Below are 16,559 nucleotides of genomic sequence, written 5' to 3'. Positions count from 1 at the left end.
AATAATATGAAGATCCATTATAAAATTTATTCTGATTTTCACCAAAATCACAATAGACAAACACTGTCAGCTTGAACAAACAACACACAAATAATGATATGATTTCATGTACATTACTATTCAAAAGTTTAGGGTCATTAAGTTATTTTCAATACGTTTTTGAAAGAAGTCTCTTATACTCACCAAGCTGTAATGAATTGATCAAAATATAGCGAAAACAGCAATATTGTGAAATATTATTACAAACTGTTTTGTATTTTAATATATTTTAAAATGTAATGTTTTCCTGTGATGTCAAAGCTGAATTTTTCAGCATCATTACTCCAGTCTTCAGTGTCACATGATCCTTCATTCTAATATTCTGATTTGCTGCCCAAGTAACATTTCTTAATATTATTATTATCAATGTTGAAAAAAGTTATTCTGCTTAATATGTTTAGGAGACAATTTAAATGAAAATGAACAGCATTTATTTAATATTGAAATCTTATGTAACATTATAAATTATCAATTTAATGCATCCTTTCTGAATAAAAGTATTAATTTCTTTAAAAATATATTTTTAAATCTTATTGACCCCAAACCTTTGAACGGTAGTGTACATTCTATGAACAACTCATGCACAAGTTCATGGTAAATCCAAGGGTTCACTTACTTTTTCCTGTAACTAGAACAAAGAAATGTCCTGTTTTGCTACTTTGTTGCTGTTCTGTGTATTATATTGTGTAATTGTATGGATCTGTTTTGTGTGGTAGAACTGGACGAGCTGACAGGAGCCAGTGGAACTCACACTGAGAGAGACGAGAAGGTGAGACACACACACACACACACACACCTCTCGTTCAGGCATTTAAGCCAGATGCACTGATAAAGAGTGAAAGTCAATTCTAAGCTCATATTTAACCATTCATGAGAATGTGTCAGGTTTCTATGGTTACAGAATACTCCATTGAACAGGGCCTTTTATGCTTTTTTTATATTTTCACCTTTCTTTAGTGTGTAATGTTGCTGTTTGAACATGAAAAAGGTCTGCAGTTAGGCACAAAGTCACTCCAAAGTGAGTTATTCTCTATATCAGTGTCACTGTTTCTGAACTCCCTGAAACGTATAGTCTTGATAATAAAAGGGGGATGAGGCCTGGTTGAGTTACAGTAGTTAGTACACTGTAAAAAAAATTGCTGCGATTATTTAGCACAACTTAGAATCCAACATTGTTTCAACTTTAAAAAGTATGTGTTCAAGCTTGACTTAAAATTCTAAGTTTAGTTAACTTTAGTTTAGTTTGGTTAAGTTGGATATTTAAGTTATCTCAACAAATTTTAACTAATCGCAGCCACATTTTTTACAGTGTTGAAACTCGCAGTTATGGTAAGGGGAGTGACATGACCAATCACAACTCTCTGGTCCAGCCGACCAATCAGAGCACACTCTGCTTTTCAGAAGGAGGGGCTTCATAGAGAAAGGAAATAAATAAAAAAACGTTAGTGACAGACTAGAAAGAGAGGATCTGCAACAATGTCAAATATGTGAAAAATAATGTGCTTTTGAACATTCAAGCATGAAAACCTATTCTAGTGGACCACAAAATCAAAATAAAGGCTTTATAAAAGGGCATAATAGGTCCTCTTTATCGTTGCATGCATTTCTGTTGGATGGTTGGCAATAGTTGCTATTTTCTCTATTTATGGTCAAAAGTCAAAAGTAATTGAATCGGTTTTCTTTTCCGACAGTAGTTCTTATGTGGGATAGGATCACAAAATAGGGGGAAAGCTAGAACATGTTATTTGTACACATTATCATTCTTGTATGGTGATATCAAATGACAAATCATTGTTACTGAAGGGGTTTTCAGGTTACCTGAGAAAACATTGGTTACATGGTATTCTCTCCCAGATTCAAAAGTCCCTCTGTGTCTACAGTAGCAGTTGTAGGTGTCTGTAATAACCATTAAACGCCTCTGCAGAGAAACAGAAGGAAGTGCTGTTGGGTCAGAAAACAGCTTATTGTTGCAAAGAGCTCTCTTTCTTGTATGTTAACCCCCGTCTCTCTCTCTCTGGTTTCTGTAGGGCTCTGGGTCTCAATCCTCCAGAGTGTCTGGTGCCACAGAGGCTGATAATGAGGGTAAACGCACCAAACCATTAATACCTGATTAGGGCTCAATTACAGGCCTAATGAATTATGCTTAAGGCCTGAGAGACACAATAAAGAAAGAAGTCCCAAATGATATGATAATATAACAAGAGGAACAGCTGAAGTGATGAAGATTGCATCTGTACAGTATGTTGTATCTTGTTGAATGCTGATTTCCTCTCAATGCATGATTTGTCCACAGGCTCTTCAGTCAGTCAAGATGAGGAACCTGGCAAAAAAATACTAGACTTGGGGTACGTTGGTGCTTGGTCATTTGTAAATGTGAATAAATATACAGTATAGCTTTATGTAATTGCCGAAATGAATGCAAGGCTGCTTTTATTTGGTCAAAAATTCAGTAAAACATGAAATATTATTACTGTTACAATAAATATAAATATTATTACTGTCGATAAAACGCTGAATGCAAAGATGAATTTGCATTCAGTGTCACATGATCCTTCAGAAATAATTATAATATTCTGTTTTGCTGCTCAAGAAACCTTTATTATTATTATACTTTTATTATTATCAATGTTGTGCTGCTTAAAGTAAAAAAAAAAAAAATATATATATATATATATATATATATATATATATATATATAAAATAAAACATTATACATGTTTGTACTGTCACTTTTGATCAATTTAATGCATCCTTGCTGAATTTTTTATTTTATTTCTTTAAATATATGTATTTCTAATGTCTCTTGTTGGAAAATGTAACAAGCTTCTGGTAATATTTTCAGATCTTCTCTGAGGAAACGCAACGGGAAAGAGCAGAATCTAAAAGGATCTCCTGGTAAAAGGTAAATAGAGCCTCACATTCCTAATATAAGTGACAACGTGCAGCCTACCGGATTATGAGGATTTCAGAGATCTTTTTCATAGCAGTGTCAGAATAAATGCACTGTAGTTTAAGTCTAATGAATGTGAAGTACGTTCCCAGTTGTGCCTTAAAATAGAGGTCTTCTGGACTGCAAAATGAAAAAAATGAAAAAGAGCTTCCACACTTCCACATTTTTTTTTTATTAAGAGGTCAAGATGTGCTCAAGTGTCCTTGGAGACTGATGAAAAAGGAACTGAAAAACGTACTCGCCTCTTTCACTGAGAACTTTTTATGCACCTTTTGGCTTTTCCGCTTGGATTTAATGTGCAAGCAATTTTTTTCTCCTTTTTTAGTTTTTCCTGAGCATACACACCTAACCTGGGTTGGACATCTCAGCTGTGCCAGACTGAGACACACACATTTCGCATTTGAATGAGTCTTCACTGATTCAAAGAATTGCTTAATCAATGATTAAGAATTGCTCAGCAGAAGCACGGCTAAATGAAGGTTTTTATTTCCTCTGAGGATATATACAAAAGGGTCGTATCCCACAGTGTTACAGCTTCAATAACCAGTAACTTATCTTTAGCTCCACAGGGCCTTCAGCAGAGAACAGTCCTGAAAGATGCAAGAGCAAGGTGAGTGAAAAGTCACACAGACACTCACACACACGCACATATACTGTATATATTCGTATATATATACACACATTTGAAATTTAGGGGTCATCAAAGAGGTATTAAATTCTGCAAAGTGGTTAAAGTGACTGTACAGACATTTATAATATTGCAAAAGATTACTATTTCAAATAAATTCTGTTCTTTTTACATTTCTAATCATCAAAGATTCCTGAAAAAACACTTCCACACCCCATAAAGCAACACAACCACTTTCAGTTAATAAGAAGAAGAAGAAAAGAAAATGTTTCTTGAGCAGCATATCAGAATAATTTCTAAAGGGTCATGTGACACTGAAGACTGGAGAGATGATGATCACAGGAATAAATTACATTTTATAATATAGTAAAATAAAAAACTGATATTTGAAATTGTAATAATATTTCTCAATATTACAGTTTTTACTGTATTTTTTTATCAAATATTAAAATATTGAATATATCAAATATTCAAATCAAATAGCCTTATATATATACACCATATATATATATATATATATGTAGTGTATTTGTTTTTATTGGTAGCTGGTTTAAAAGAAGCTGCAACCCGTTGTTTTAAATATGAATGTCCACTGCTTGTTTAGTGACATAATCTCCCTCTGGTTTGTTACATTGAACAGAAATCTCTGTCCTGGCCACGCTTCTTCTCCTATTCATATTACGTGGTACTGTATCACGTCTTGTTTGTTCAGATCCAAGTTTAATCAGTTAAAATAAAATGTTTATTTGCTTTTAGCTGTAGACATAGTTGCACATTACTGTTTTATTTGCTTAATTATTATAGAGATTCACACATTTAAATTGGACTGTTTTGGACCTGAAATCGGGGAATTTAATTTAGCTGCATGCATTCTGACCGTCATGTTTTTCTTTGAATGTTTTCTTCTTCTACTGTACATGAATCTCACAAAAAGGGACCTTGCTCAGGCTGCGCTCTTGGAATAAATCAAATCTTGCATTAATGCTTTGTGCAAATGTCTGAAGGACAGAAGGAAAACTATGGCCAGCCACCAATGCTGAGTCTAGGCGTTAAATTAGCTTTGAATGAATCACCTCTGTGCCGAATAGTGAATAGTCCAAAATATTCCGAGTATTTTCAGAATCAGGCTTTGAGATGTTAGAGACGTTCATTTAAAGAACGCATTCAATGCCCTTTTTCAAAGCCTTGATTTTGTTTTTTACTCTCTACTAGAATAGATTTTCAAGCTTGAATGTTCAAAAACATTATTTTTACATTGTTGCAGCTCCTCTCTTCCCAGTCTGTCAGTAACTCTCTGTTTAGTTCCTGTCTCTATGAAGCCCCTCCTCCTGAAAAGCACAATGTGCTCTGATTGGTCGGCTGGATCAGTGTGTTGTGATTGGTCAACTGCTTAGAACGTTTTCTACGGGAAATGTCCCGCGCCTTACCATAACCACAAGTCAACCAGACCCCGCCCCTTTATTCTGCGTATGCCTTGGGCGGGAATTATTTAAATAAGGAATATTGTGATGTGTTTGTTCCCGGAAGAAAACTCAAGACTACAATGGAGGCGTTTCAGGGAGTTCAGAAACAGTGACACTGATATAGAGAATAACTCTCTTTGGAGTGACTTTGTGCTTTGTAGACCTTTTTCATGCTCAAACAGCAACATTACACACTAAAGAAAGTTGCAAATGTAAAAAAAAAAAAAAAGCTTAATAGGACTCTTTTCAAAAATGCAAATCAATTACTCAGCAACAAATTATCACGATCATCATTTGAGTGACTGTATCAATGTACTCAAAGCATTTTGTTTTCAAAAGCAAAATTTTAAGAGACTTAATTGGTTTAACTGTCAATCAACATTAATTACACTGATGATCCTTTGTCACAATCAATAAAACAATCAGAACGAAGGCAAAATAATTGCAAAATTACCTCTCAAGTAATTGAGAAACAATTCATGCCAATCAACATGGTAAAAGGGTAAACGTGTCAATCAGACTTACAGGTGTATCTGTGTGTGTCTCTGTTCAGGGTCCGGGTGTCTCTGATGACCTCAGCCTCAGCAGTACGAGCTCCACAGAGATCAGCGGTGTCCTGACCGATGTTAAGGTGTCTGGCCGATCGCAAACACTCACGCTCTCCTCAGATGAGGTGATGTTTGTACATTTAACCTGATGTCTCTGTTTAAAGGGATACAACAATGAAAAATCTGTCGCTCCAAACCTCTATGATTTTCTTTTATAATTCTCTAACGGAATTATGGTGTGTTCACACTTTTAGTTTTGGTTATTTTGGTCCGAAAATTATACATTTAGTCCTGGTTTGCTTAGTGTTCACACTGGCATTTTTAACACCTAACTTAAAGGAAGAAAAAACATACATGGTATTTTTACCAGCTGAGAACTTATAAAATGTGTAAAGGAGTCACAACAATGGCAGGAATTCCTTCGTTACACAAACAAATGAAGATCTGCTGCAGGTAGACACATGTACTGAACTGTAATGTATGCATTGAGACTATCGACTATGACCTTTTTAGTAGGGCTGGGCAAAATAATCGGTTTTTAAAATGTGATCGATTCAAAATCGATTCTCAAAGGACCTGTCAAAAATCTATTTTTTTTTTCCATATTTATTTATACCTATCACCCAAAAGCCAGTATTAGTTTTCCTACAGTGTTAATAGGCTCGCAGCCTCCATGTTACACCTAATGCTGTGAGATTTTATGTTAGTTTTATCTTAAACATAAAATAACCTGATCCTGATTGATCAAGGCATGCCACTGTTCTGACTTGTCTAATTTTCATTATCAATTTTTCATCTTGCATCAAAATCCTGTCTATTCATTGTATGCATTTGAAGGTGGGTTTTAATGTACCCAAGAGTACCTAAAATAAAAAAGAGTTTAATATACAGGTTTGTGGCTCTATTTCTTTTTATCAATTAACCACTCGTAAACTTATGTTCACCGTTTAAAAATAAATAAATATAGGATTTGTATTAAATCTAAATTCATCAAGTCGAATCGGGAATCGAAATCGAATTTAGAATTGGAATTGAATCGAGAATCGAAATCGAATCGAATTCAGAGCTTGCGAATTGAATTGGAACATCTGAATCGATACCCAGCCCTACTTTTTAGGGTTGAATCTTGTGACATCACATCCTGTTTTGGTTCGTTTATACGTCTTTGGATTTTGTTGCGTTCATATTTTAGTCGAACCGCACCAGAGTTCGCTTGAAAACAATCCAGATGGCAGCGTTCACACTTATTCACATGAACCGCATTGTTTTATTCAAACCAAACATGCCAAGTGTGAACACACCCTAAATAATCACTTGCATGCTAAAATGTTCTGCCTGCAAAGTGTATACTATATATGATCAGCAAAGGCTGAGTGTTTCTCTTGTTATTTATGCTGCGTTTATTAGAGTGTGGATATGATTGAAGATGAGGTGAGTTTGAGTCTCAGCATGGCTCTTCTTCCCACTTAAAACACTCATATTTAGTTCTGGCGTTCATTGCAGGTCATTTGTGACCCAAACAATAATTTTCTTTATTAATGCTTTTTTCTTGGATTCCATTTGTTTCCTCAAAGTATATTAACTGTGCTTTCTAGAAAAGTATGTAAAATTCATGGAAGCCAACTCACATAAATGACTTTGTCCAGCCAGTGCCATAAGTTAGTGTGTGTGTGTGTGTGTGTGTCAGATTCTAGATGACGGTCCGCCTCCGAAGCCGTATCAGTGGCAGAACCGTAGTGTGACTGAATGGACATGTCAACAGGTGTCGTGTTGGCTCATGGGTCTGAACCTGGAACAATATGTCTCTCTTTTTACTGCCAAGAATGTGGATGGAGAGCAGTTACTGAAGCTGGACAGCACAGCACTCAAGGTGAGGAATGAATTTGTTGGGATAATTCAGTCTCTATTCATAGTTTTCAGCCACGTAAACCGCAGCACGGGTCTGTCAATTATCAAGTCATGGATATTTAGATCACTCAAAAGAAGAAAAACAAAAATATGTTAACAAAATGTTTTAGATCCATATAAAGCACCTGCTGTAGTATTTAAATCACTAAAAACAACTCCTGAAGTGCCTTAATGTACTAAAACAGTGATCACATTCAGCTTACACCTTATTGATGATGATGCATACTATACACCGGCGAGCAGATGAGCCCAGAATATGAACACAATGCGCTATATATGGTTGAGCTTTATGAGGCAAGAGATGCATTTATAATGCTTTACGAGAAACAGCGCATTGCATTTATATTCTGGGTTCATCTGCTTGCCTGAAGAATATAGTATGCATCGTCTATAAGGTGTCAATTGAAATTGGTCTTTTAAGATCACTGTCTTACTACATTAGTAGTTAGTAGAAACCTGGTAAACATGACTGGCGGGCAGTGGAGGAAAGCCTTGTTCCTGTAAGGGTGTGATGTCATGTGAAAACTGTGATGAATATAAAATGCCAAATATAAATAATCTTGATCACACTACATGCTGATGGTAATTTTAAAACTTATTCTGGCATGATATATTCCCCTACAATTCAACAGCATTTGTGACCCTGGATCACAAAACCAGTCACGAGTCGCACGGGTATATTTGTGGCAATAGCCAACCATACTTTTTTTTGCCAACAATCATTAGGATATTAAGTAAAGATCATGTTCCATGAAGATATTTAGTAAATTTCCTACCGTAAATATATAAAACACTTATTTTTGTGAGTGAATGCAGCACAATCGTGAACATAAATGCACAACTGTAAAGGAGATTTTCTCAATGTTTCGACCAAAACCATACATCAATGGAAAGCTTATTTATTCAGCTTTCAGATGATTTCAAAAAATTGCCCCATGTGACTGGTTCTGTGGTTCAGGGTCAAATTTTATTTATTTATGCACATTTAGAGTTATATAAAATGTTTGTATATTAATTAAATGCATATTTAGAATTTTTTTATGTTATGCATTGCATCATTATCTACTCATTTAATTATATCTACATTTTTAAGATTATCTACAACAAAAGCTTTGATTCATTTTGTTAATTGTTTTTTTTTTTTTTTTTTTTTTAAGTCCAATAAATGTGTTCAATAGATGTTTATGTTTTAGGTAAATCTGCTTCCAGCCATTTGCTAAAATGTCTAGAATAATTCATGTCCCATCTGCTTTCCCAGTGATGAGAAAGTTATCTTAAAGAGATTAGCATAGTTTCTTAAGACCCATGTGAGCATATCGTAAGTGTGTTCGCCTGTGTTTTTGGCAGGCTCTGGGCGTAGAATCCTCTCAGGATCGGGCTCTGATTAAGAAAAAGCTGAAGGATCTGAAGTTGTTGATGGAAAAAGCTCGCAGAAACAGAGAGAAAATGGAGAAGCAGCGCAAGAAGGAACTGGAGCAGGTTCAGAAAAATAGCAACTCCTCCAGACCAGGAGAGGGCGCCACTGAATGACAGTACTTTTTAACCCTCACTACTATCTCACCATTATAAGTACAGATGAGTTCAGCAATTCAAGAGACTCGAAGTTCAGTGCGAAAGGGGCTTAATGCTATTGAGCTGCCATTGGATGAATCGAAACCAAAATGTCCAGATATGGATTTTATTTTTACTGAACAATATTCAGGTTTTTTTCGTTTTTCAGCAGAATGATCACTGCTTTTTTTGGTTTCATGTGTTTTATGTCTGATTGATATCTATTTATTTGCATATGGAGAATATGTATATGTTAACCAGAGCATATCAGCTCATAACTCATCCATGGCAGTTAATAACTCTGCATTACAAGCACCTTTAGACAATGTACATATGCAGACAACCTAAATATGAATATGTCTAACGTGCCATTTTTCTATCAAATCAAGGATAGTTTGTTCAAGGAAATCGGAACGTTTTTAAATACGACAAAGCACAGGTCATAGTGATGGACAGTGTTGCTGTCGAGTGTCTCTTCATCTCCGACTGACTCAAAAGAAGCACTACAGTCTGACGCAAACCTTACTGTGATGAGAAGAAAGCCATTCCGGGAAATGGGATATCACGGACCCTCATTGTGGATATTTCACTGTATACTTTGAACCTACTGTTCGGATCTCCTTCAACGACCTGCCAGTATTCCGAGTCGAATACAACTGACCGTGTGCTTGACACCTCAATGATCTTTGGAAGTCACGCGGTGGCGACGCGATACTAAAGGATTTCTCCAAAGATGCGAGACTTGTACTCTAAAAAGAAAAAAAGCAAGAAAAAGCCCCTCTGCTGCTTCTGTTCCACAGCGACCTGCTTCAGTCCTCTCCATCTCTGTGAGGTAGACTCTCAGTTAGACCCAAGTGCTGCCTTTCGAAGTGCTTTACGGTTTATGGTTTGAGGATACAGTCTGGATCACGATTGTGTGAACGCACGTCTATTTTACCGGCATCCAGTAGAGCAGATGACAAGTGTGCACTTAAAACAGACCTGTATCTATCTATATACACTACCAGGGCTTGACATTAACCCCCGCCAACCTGCCAAACGCGGGTGTATTTCAGCAGTGGCGACGTGTGTGTACTAGCCACTTTGCCGGGTTGAATTTTTTTATATAATATATACATTTTTCAAGTGTAGTCTTTTAAAAAGACTTCTGAAGTAAACTAAGTGCAATGTATGTTGTCAAAAATATAGATTTTTTTCGATGCATATCGATACTGAAATATCTGAAATGCTTCCAGTGCTAATTTTCCGCAGAATAGATACACGAAACCAGCTGGCGAATGTTCATGCAAACACAGTCAGTTATGTTTTAAGTGAACGTAAACAGTTGAGAAAGAAAACGCATGTGTTATAGTATAATGGATCGTGTGTCAGGTATTAAAGTGACAGCAGCCTAATATTCCTGCTGCCAAATTATGAGATATATATTATCAAAATATCTATCGATGTGGAAATTGTGGCCAGTGAAAATGCTGAGTGGATAGTAGCTTTGGAAAACCACTAGTCACAGTGGCTGGTGAGCAAAAAAGTTAATGTCAAGCCCTGTACACTACCATTCAAAAGTTTAGGGTTAATAATATTTTTTTAATACTTGCAAGTATGCATTCAATTGACCAAAAGTGACAGTAAAGACATTTATACCGTTTTAAACATAATAATAAGTGTTTCAGCATATTATAATGATATCTGAAGGATCATGTGACACTGAAGACTGGAGTAATGATGCTTTGATCACAGGAATACACTTTTGAATGGTAGTGCATGTTATCAGTATAGACTTTATTCAGTTTGATCCCATTGTGTTTTTATCAGTATTTGTCACACTCACAGAGAGAGCACCGTGACGTGGTAAATAAGTCTTTTATAATGTCATTTACTGCATAGAGTAACCAACATAGCCTCTATCAATTTATGGGTTGTATTTAAACATTTATGCAACACATTTCCCTTATGTATCCATTGCAAGTATACAAAACACAGTAGCCTACAGACGTCGCTTTTGCATTTTAGATTCAGCTTTGACGAGTCGTATACAGTATTAACCCCGCGTTCCTTTCACTGCCCGGTCATATCTGTCCATATCACATAAACATGCTGTTCTCCCATCTGTGACGATGATGTTCATGTTTACATTTGAATTACTGGTTATTTCCATGGCAACACGAAGGCAGCTTCAGTGGTACTTGGGCACTGTACGGAGAACATTAGGCAGTGCCTGATGACCCTGTGGATTTATTATAAGCACTCAAATGGGACTCCATGTAAGATTATATTTCATTGTTACTTACTGAATTATTTATCTCTAATAATTTGAAGTCTGTCATAGTCTATTTATTTTTGTTCCCAATCAAAGAAATGTTTGTAAATCAGTTCACGTTCTTTATTTATGAAGCAGTTTTACATTGTAATCAAAAAGTCCGATAATTCGTTTCTTCATTAACTCACAATGCTCTTGTGAAAATATCTTTATATGCTCGTCTTAACATTGTGAAATCCTTTCTGGAAAATAGCCTGCTGTAGATCCACATCTAACCTGCCTATCCATTTACGATATACTGACTTTTGTATGTGAAAGTTAAAGCAATAGCTTTTTTTAAACTTCCATGAGGAGACCGAAGACCGGGTCTGTCTGTTTGAATATGTCTGTGTGCAAGGATAATCATGTACTGATTTGAGGACAGAAATGTGGTTCTCTTTCGTGGGTTATTTTGTTGTTTCCACCATAAAGCAGATTCAGTCAGGGCTGCACGCAACGCCTGAGAAAAGAGCGTTAACCTGTGTATTTTCTTTTGTCATACCCGCATGAGGGACCTAATGTGCCATAGCCTACCCATTCTTTCCAGAATACTCAATTTTATCTTATTTTTGTTCATGAAAAATTAAAAGCCTTGTGAAAGTTTGTCATGTTGGACTGTAAATACACTTCAAATGACACATTTGGTCAGAGAACTACAATGAAAGATCATTCCAACGTGTCGAGTTTTTCATGTGCAAGCAGTTTGTGGATTCAGATGTGTCCAGTTGTTAAATTATTATACATGTGATTTATGACCTCAAATGAACCTATCAATTTGTGGCAGCATCCCCTGAAATCACAATCAGGAGTTGTGTGGCCTTTAGTCCCTGTGTGTTAGCTTTGAGGTCTTGTATACTGCTAAAATATTGTTTGTAAGATTTTGTCTTCCAGGAAAAAAAACTAAAAATATTGATGACTCATCATGCACTACACAGATTTTTGTCTAATCAGAGGCTGTCTAGAATAAAAATGCTCCGCCCCCTAATACCACCTGCAACCAATTAGCAAGCTGCTTTTTAAAAAGGATATTTCCTGCCCCAAATGTCCTATTTTAATATGAAAACACTTGAAAAGCCTTGTTACACAAACTTTGAAAAATGATAATGTGTTGATTTAGTAGCCTACTTAAGAAACTGTTACTGTTAGCACATCTGAAAATGGTTGCTGCTTAATGACTTGTGGAAACAATACTGAACATCTTATGTCAGCTTTATGGTGTTTATTTTCATAAATGCAACTTTAAGACTATAATTCACCTATTTCATCTATCCAATAGTTATCATATCACAGTTTTGACAAGGTTGCAAGACCAATGTGTGACCTTGGTTAACTTTTGCCTTTTGTAATCATGGTTTTGCCCAAACTAATATAGTAGGCCTAACTGTGTAATAGCCTATCATAGTAATCAGTATGGCCTATATTTCTGAAAACATTTTACTAATTTAGCAGACAAATTAGCCATTCATTTTAACAGAAGTGCTAACTAAACAAAGTTTCAAAAACCGTCTAAACAAGCTAGAAGGTGGAGGGATTAACAAATTGTGAAAGCAAAGAGGAAGACGTTTGTTCTTTAGCAGGATGTAGTTATGGAAATCAAAGACTTTAGAATATTTCTGTAATGCTGTCAATATTTGAGTGTATAACAAATATATTTTGGCGGATATCATAGTAGCCTACTATGGTAGGTAGGCTACAATAATTATATATTTTATAAAGGTAAACTTAAGTGTTTGCCCGGTTTAGTATGCTATGCTTTGACCTCTTCCCCTCAGTCTATTAATAGTCAGACTGTGACTGGCTCCAGCGATTGTGTTACACAGCTACGCTCACCGAATTCACAAAGCTTTTGGGATCACTAACATTTACTGAAAAAAAGTGTTTCTTGCGGATTAATCGGTGTGTATGTGTGAGATATGAGCGGGCCTCGAGCAGTTCTCGATTTAGCTGAGGAAGATGACCGGGATTTGTCGCGGCGGGAAGCAAAGAAGCTTTTAAAGACACGCTTTCTAGAAGCGCTCACGCGCGACGATGCCGCGGAGGTTTCTAAAATCATTCGCACCACCAGCATCGACATAGACGTTGTGTTAGACGTGGAGGACCGCGATATGACCCTTGCCTCGTATAAGCAAGGTAATTTATGATGACAACACAACAGTCGCTCTTTTACCAGAGAAATCATTGCACTGCATGACTGCAATTAGTTATCCAGCCACAGGGTGGCGCCAGACTACCAGTAACACAAAAATAAAGATAGTCTATGAAATCACCCTCACTGAAGCACGCTGAATAAGGCTACTTGAACATAAACGGTGTCCTACTGCAGTGTGATATGCTATGCACTATATATAATCTAAAACTTTTTTTTTTTTTAAATATAGAATTTGTTCTGTTGTATAATCATACAGGTGATTTTATGTATCAAAAGCTTTTTGTACGAAGTTTGTCACAACATCCAAAAATAAGTAGCCTAGTTGAATGGCGTTGTGTGTTAGCTTCGAGGCCACCTATAAGGTTGTATACTGCTAAAAGTTCACTTTTTGTATGATTTTGTCTTCTGGGAAATCAAACAAAAAATATTGATGACTCATCATGCACTACACAGGTTTTTGTCTAATCAGATGCTCTCTAGAATTAAAATGCCCCGCCCCCTAATACCACCCGCAACCAATTAGCAAGCTGCTTTCTAAAAGGATATTCCCAGCCCCAATGTGTACTTTTTTAATATGAAATATGTGAACACACTAGGTTATTGGCTACCAGGTTATAAATTGGAGACATCCTGGGCGATGGGTCTTCACGTGTGTATGATGTACAACGCCTTGGAGAGTGCCATAGTCCTTCTGAAGAACGGGGCAGCGGTCAACAGGAAACCTAATGGGAAGACCCCTCTACATGTGGCCTGCACGGTGTCTAATGCTGACTGTGTGGAACTTCTGCTGGAATGGGGCGCACGGATCAACAGCATGTCCCTTAGTGGACACACACCTTTACACCACTGCATTACATCAGAGTCTTTGGACTGTGCCAAACATCTTATTCTCAAAGGTCCGTACATTTGAAAAGTTATGATTTCACATCTAAAACTACAATTATAACAACAACAAAAACTTTTTGTTGCTTGTAAAAAAATAAGTGTTAACTGAAATAAAAATATTTTAACTGTTTGTCCATATAATGAAAGTCAATGGGGTCCAAAACAACACTGGACCTCACTGACTTTCATTATGTGGACACAAAACACTTCTAATCTGACTTCAGGAGCAAATGTCAACATGCCCAGTGAGGAGAACCAAGACACCCCTCTGCACACCGCGGCCCGCTTCGGTATCCCTGAACTGGTGGCTTTATATATTGCTCAAGGAGCTGATATTAATGCAGTCAACGGCTACATGGAGACGCCTCTGATCACTGCTGCATTCTGGGCCATGGACATTCGTGAGCGAACCTACAGCTCGGACCACCATCTTGTCTGCCGGATCCTGTTGGACCACAACGCTAACGTATATTTATATGAGGAAGACAAGAAGACGGTGTTGCACAAAGCGTGCTGGAATTACGACCACGTGCTTATCCAGATGTTCCTGGAGGCCGGAGCCGAGACTAACGCTATGGATGTCAATGGATGCGCAGCTTTACAGTATCTTCTGAAGGTGACGCAGATCAGGCCGTGGGCCATTCCTGAACGCTGCTATCAGCTGCTGCTGAACTACGGAGCCGCCCGAGTGTATCCACCACAGTTTCACAAGGTACATCACTCACCTTTTATTATTTTGGTATATGTTGATGGTCAACTGGGAGCTGTTGGATGTTAAAATATTACCGTTGTTATTGTTGTTCTTGGTTGGTAAGTAGGTGTTGCAGGCCTGTCACGAATTCCCCAGGGCAGTGGAGGTGATGGTCAATTCATATGAACATATCAAGCACACTAAAAAATGGAGAGCTGCCATTCCTGAAGCTGTATATGAGGTCAGAAACTAACTTTTTATTCACTACAAATAATGGAATTATTATTTAATAAGTTTTTTTTTATTAGATTTAATTAGAAAATGAAATATCATAAAATACATAATAAAATATATTAGTTTTATTATTATTATTATTTTAAAAATATTTTAAAATAAAACCACTATTATTGAAAAAATAGTGCGAAAATAAGCTGTTGTAAAAGGTAAAACTTTTTTGGGAATCTTGTTTCGGAGAAATGTTTCTTGAGCATCAAAACATCATAATAATTTCTGAAGGATCATGTGACACTGAAGACTCATGATGCTGAAAATTCAGCTTTACATCAGAGAAAATATAATAGAAAACATTATTTAAAATTTCACAATATTACTGTTTTATTTTTTACTGTATTTTTGATCAGATAAATGCAGCCTCTGTGAGCATAAGAGACCTATTTCGAAAACATAAAAAATACAATTGATCCCAAATATATATTGGGTTGGAGTTTTAAAGAAAACAATATTTTGTGATGTTTTTACTTGAAAATGAGACAAATACTTTTTTTTGTGTGCAAATTGTCTTCCAGTTGTAGGGCATGTTATTTTCTAACTAATTACTCAGGCTTGACATGCTAAAAAAGAGCAAAGAATAATTTCTCTGTTGTATTTTGTTGCCCTTGCAAGCCTTGAATTCAATACGTCCATTTTTTTCAGCCGTCTCTTTTCTTCTTCATTTAGCGGCACAGGACTTTCTATGACTCTCTGTTTGCCGTCTGCACCAACAATCCACGCACTCTACAGCATCTGGCCAGATGTGCAATACGTGCCGCATTGTCAAAACGCTGTGAACTGGGTGTCCAGCGACTCATTCTTCCTTCATCGGTGAAGAAATACCTTCTTCTGGAGCCTGTTGGAATCATATACTGACATCATATTCTGCATTACAGACTTATGACTGCTGGAAAATCACCATCTTTTACATAAATCCTCCATTCATCATGTTTGCTTGTCAGACATTCCACATAATTCCAGATCAGTGTTGGCGACATTAGATGTTTCATTTACATGTACATCTACAGGGCTTGCTTGCTTTTTGTTTTTAAAATATTTTCTTTATTTGATTCTTTTCCAGCTAATAATAATTGTTCTGATTTATTTAATAAGAATATTTAATATTAAAAATAAATATGAAATATAAACAATGCATAATTTAATATGAATGCTAATCATATTTA

At 36.3% G+C, this 16,559-nt stretch overlaps 2 protein-coding genes across 5 annotated transcripts in view; both read left to right on the top strand.

Annotated features, from left to right (window-relative positions):
- ppp1r9a (protein phosphatase 1, regulatory subunit 9A) overlaps nt 1–11,983 on the top strand; it is a 59,539-nt gene extending 47,556 nt beyond the window's left edge. For both annotated transcript variants that reach the window (XM_079591907.1, XM_079591908.1), the window contains exons 12-20: nt 756–808; nt 2,067–2,121; nt 2,333–2,384; nt 2,882–2,941; nt 3,551–3,599; nt 5,634–5,753; nt 7,036–7,059; nt 7,316–7,498; nt 8,884–11,983. In XM_079591907.1, the coding sequence (XP_079448033.1) occupies nt 756–808; nt 2,067–2,121; nt 2,333–2,384; nt 2,882–2,941; nt 3,551–3,599; nt 5,634–5,753; nt 7,036–7,059; nt 7,316–7,498; nt 8,884–9,066 (779 nt within the window). In that variant the 3' untranslated portion in view covers nt 9,067–11,983. The remainder of the gene's footprint in view (nt 1–755; nt 809–2,066; nt 2,122–2,332; nt 2,385–2,881; nt 2,942–3,550; nt 3,600–5,633; nt 5,754–7,035; nt 7,060–7,315; nt 7,499–8,883) is intronic.
- A 1,167-nt stretch (nt 11,984–13,150) lies between these two features.
- On the top strand, nt 13,151–16,559 carry asb4 (ankyrin repeat and SOCS box containing 4). 3 transcript variants are annotated; one of them, XM_079591581.1, is made up of 5 exons: nt 13,151–13,510; nt 14,126–14,425; nt 14,639–15,126; nt 15,233–15,346; nt 16,063–16,555. In XM_079591581.1, exons 1-5 carry the CDS (start codon nt 13,294–13,296, stop codon nt 16,249–16,251), a joined length of 1,308 nt encoding a protein of 435 aa, XP_079447707.1. In that variant the 5' UTR covers nt 13,151–13,293; the 3' UTR covers nt 16,252–16,555. The 3 variants fall into 3 exon arrangements, with proteins under 3 accessions (XP_079447707.1, XP_079447708.1, XP_079447709.1); XM_079591582.1 differs by having other exon boundaries at nt 13,181–13,510; nt 16,039–16,559; XM_079591583.1 differs by having other exon boundaries at nt 13,181–13,510; nt 16,071–16,208.

The sequence above is a fragment of the Phoxinus phoxinus genome, assembly GCF_949152265.1.
Source record: "Phoxinus phoxinus genome assembly, chromosome: 19".
Lineage (NCBI taxonomy): Eukaryota > Metazoa > Chordata > Actinopteri > Cypriniformes > Leuciscidae > Phoxinus > Phoxinus phoxinus.
Note: the sequence above shows the minus strand (reverse complement) of the source record. Positions and strands in the feature narration are given on the sequence as shown.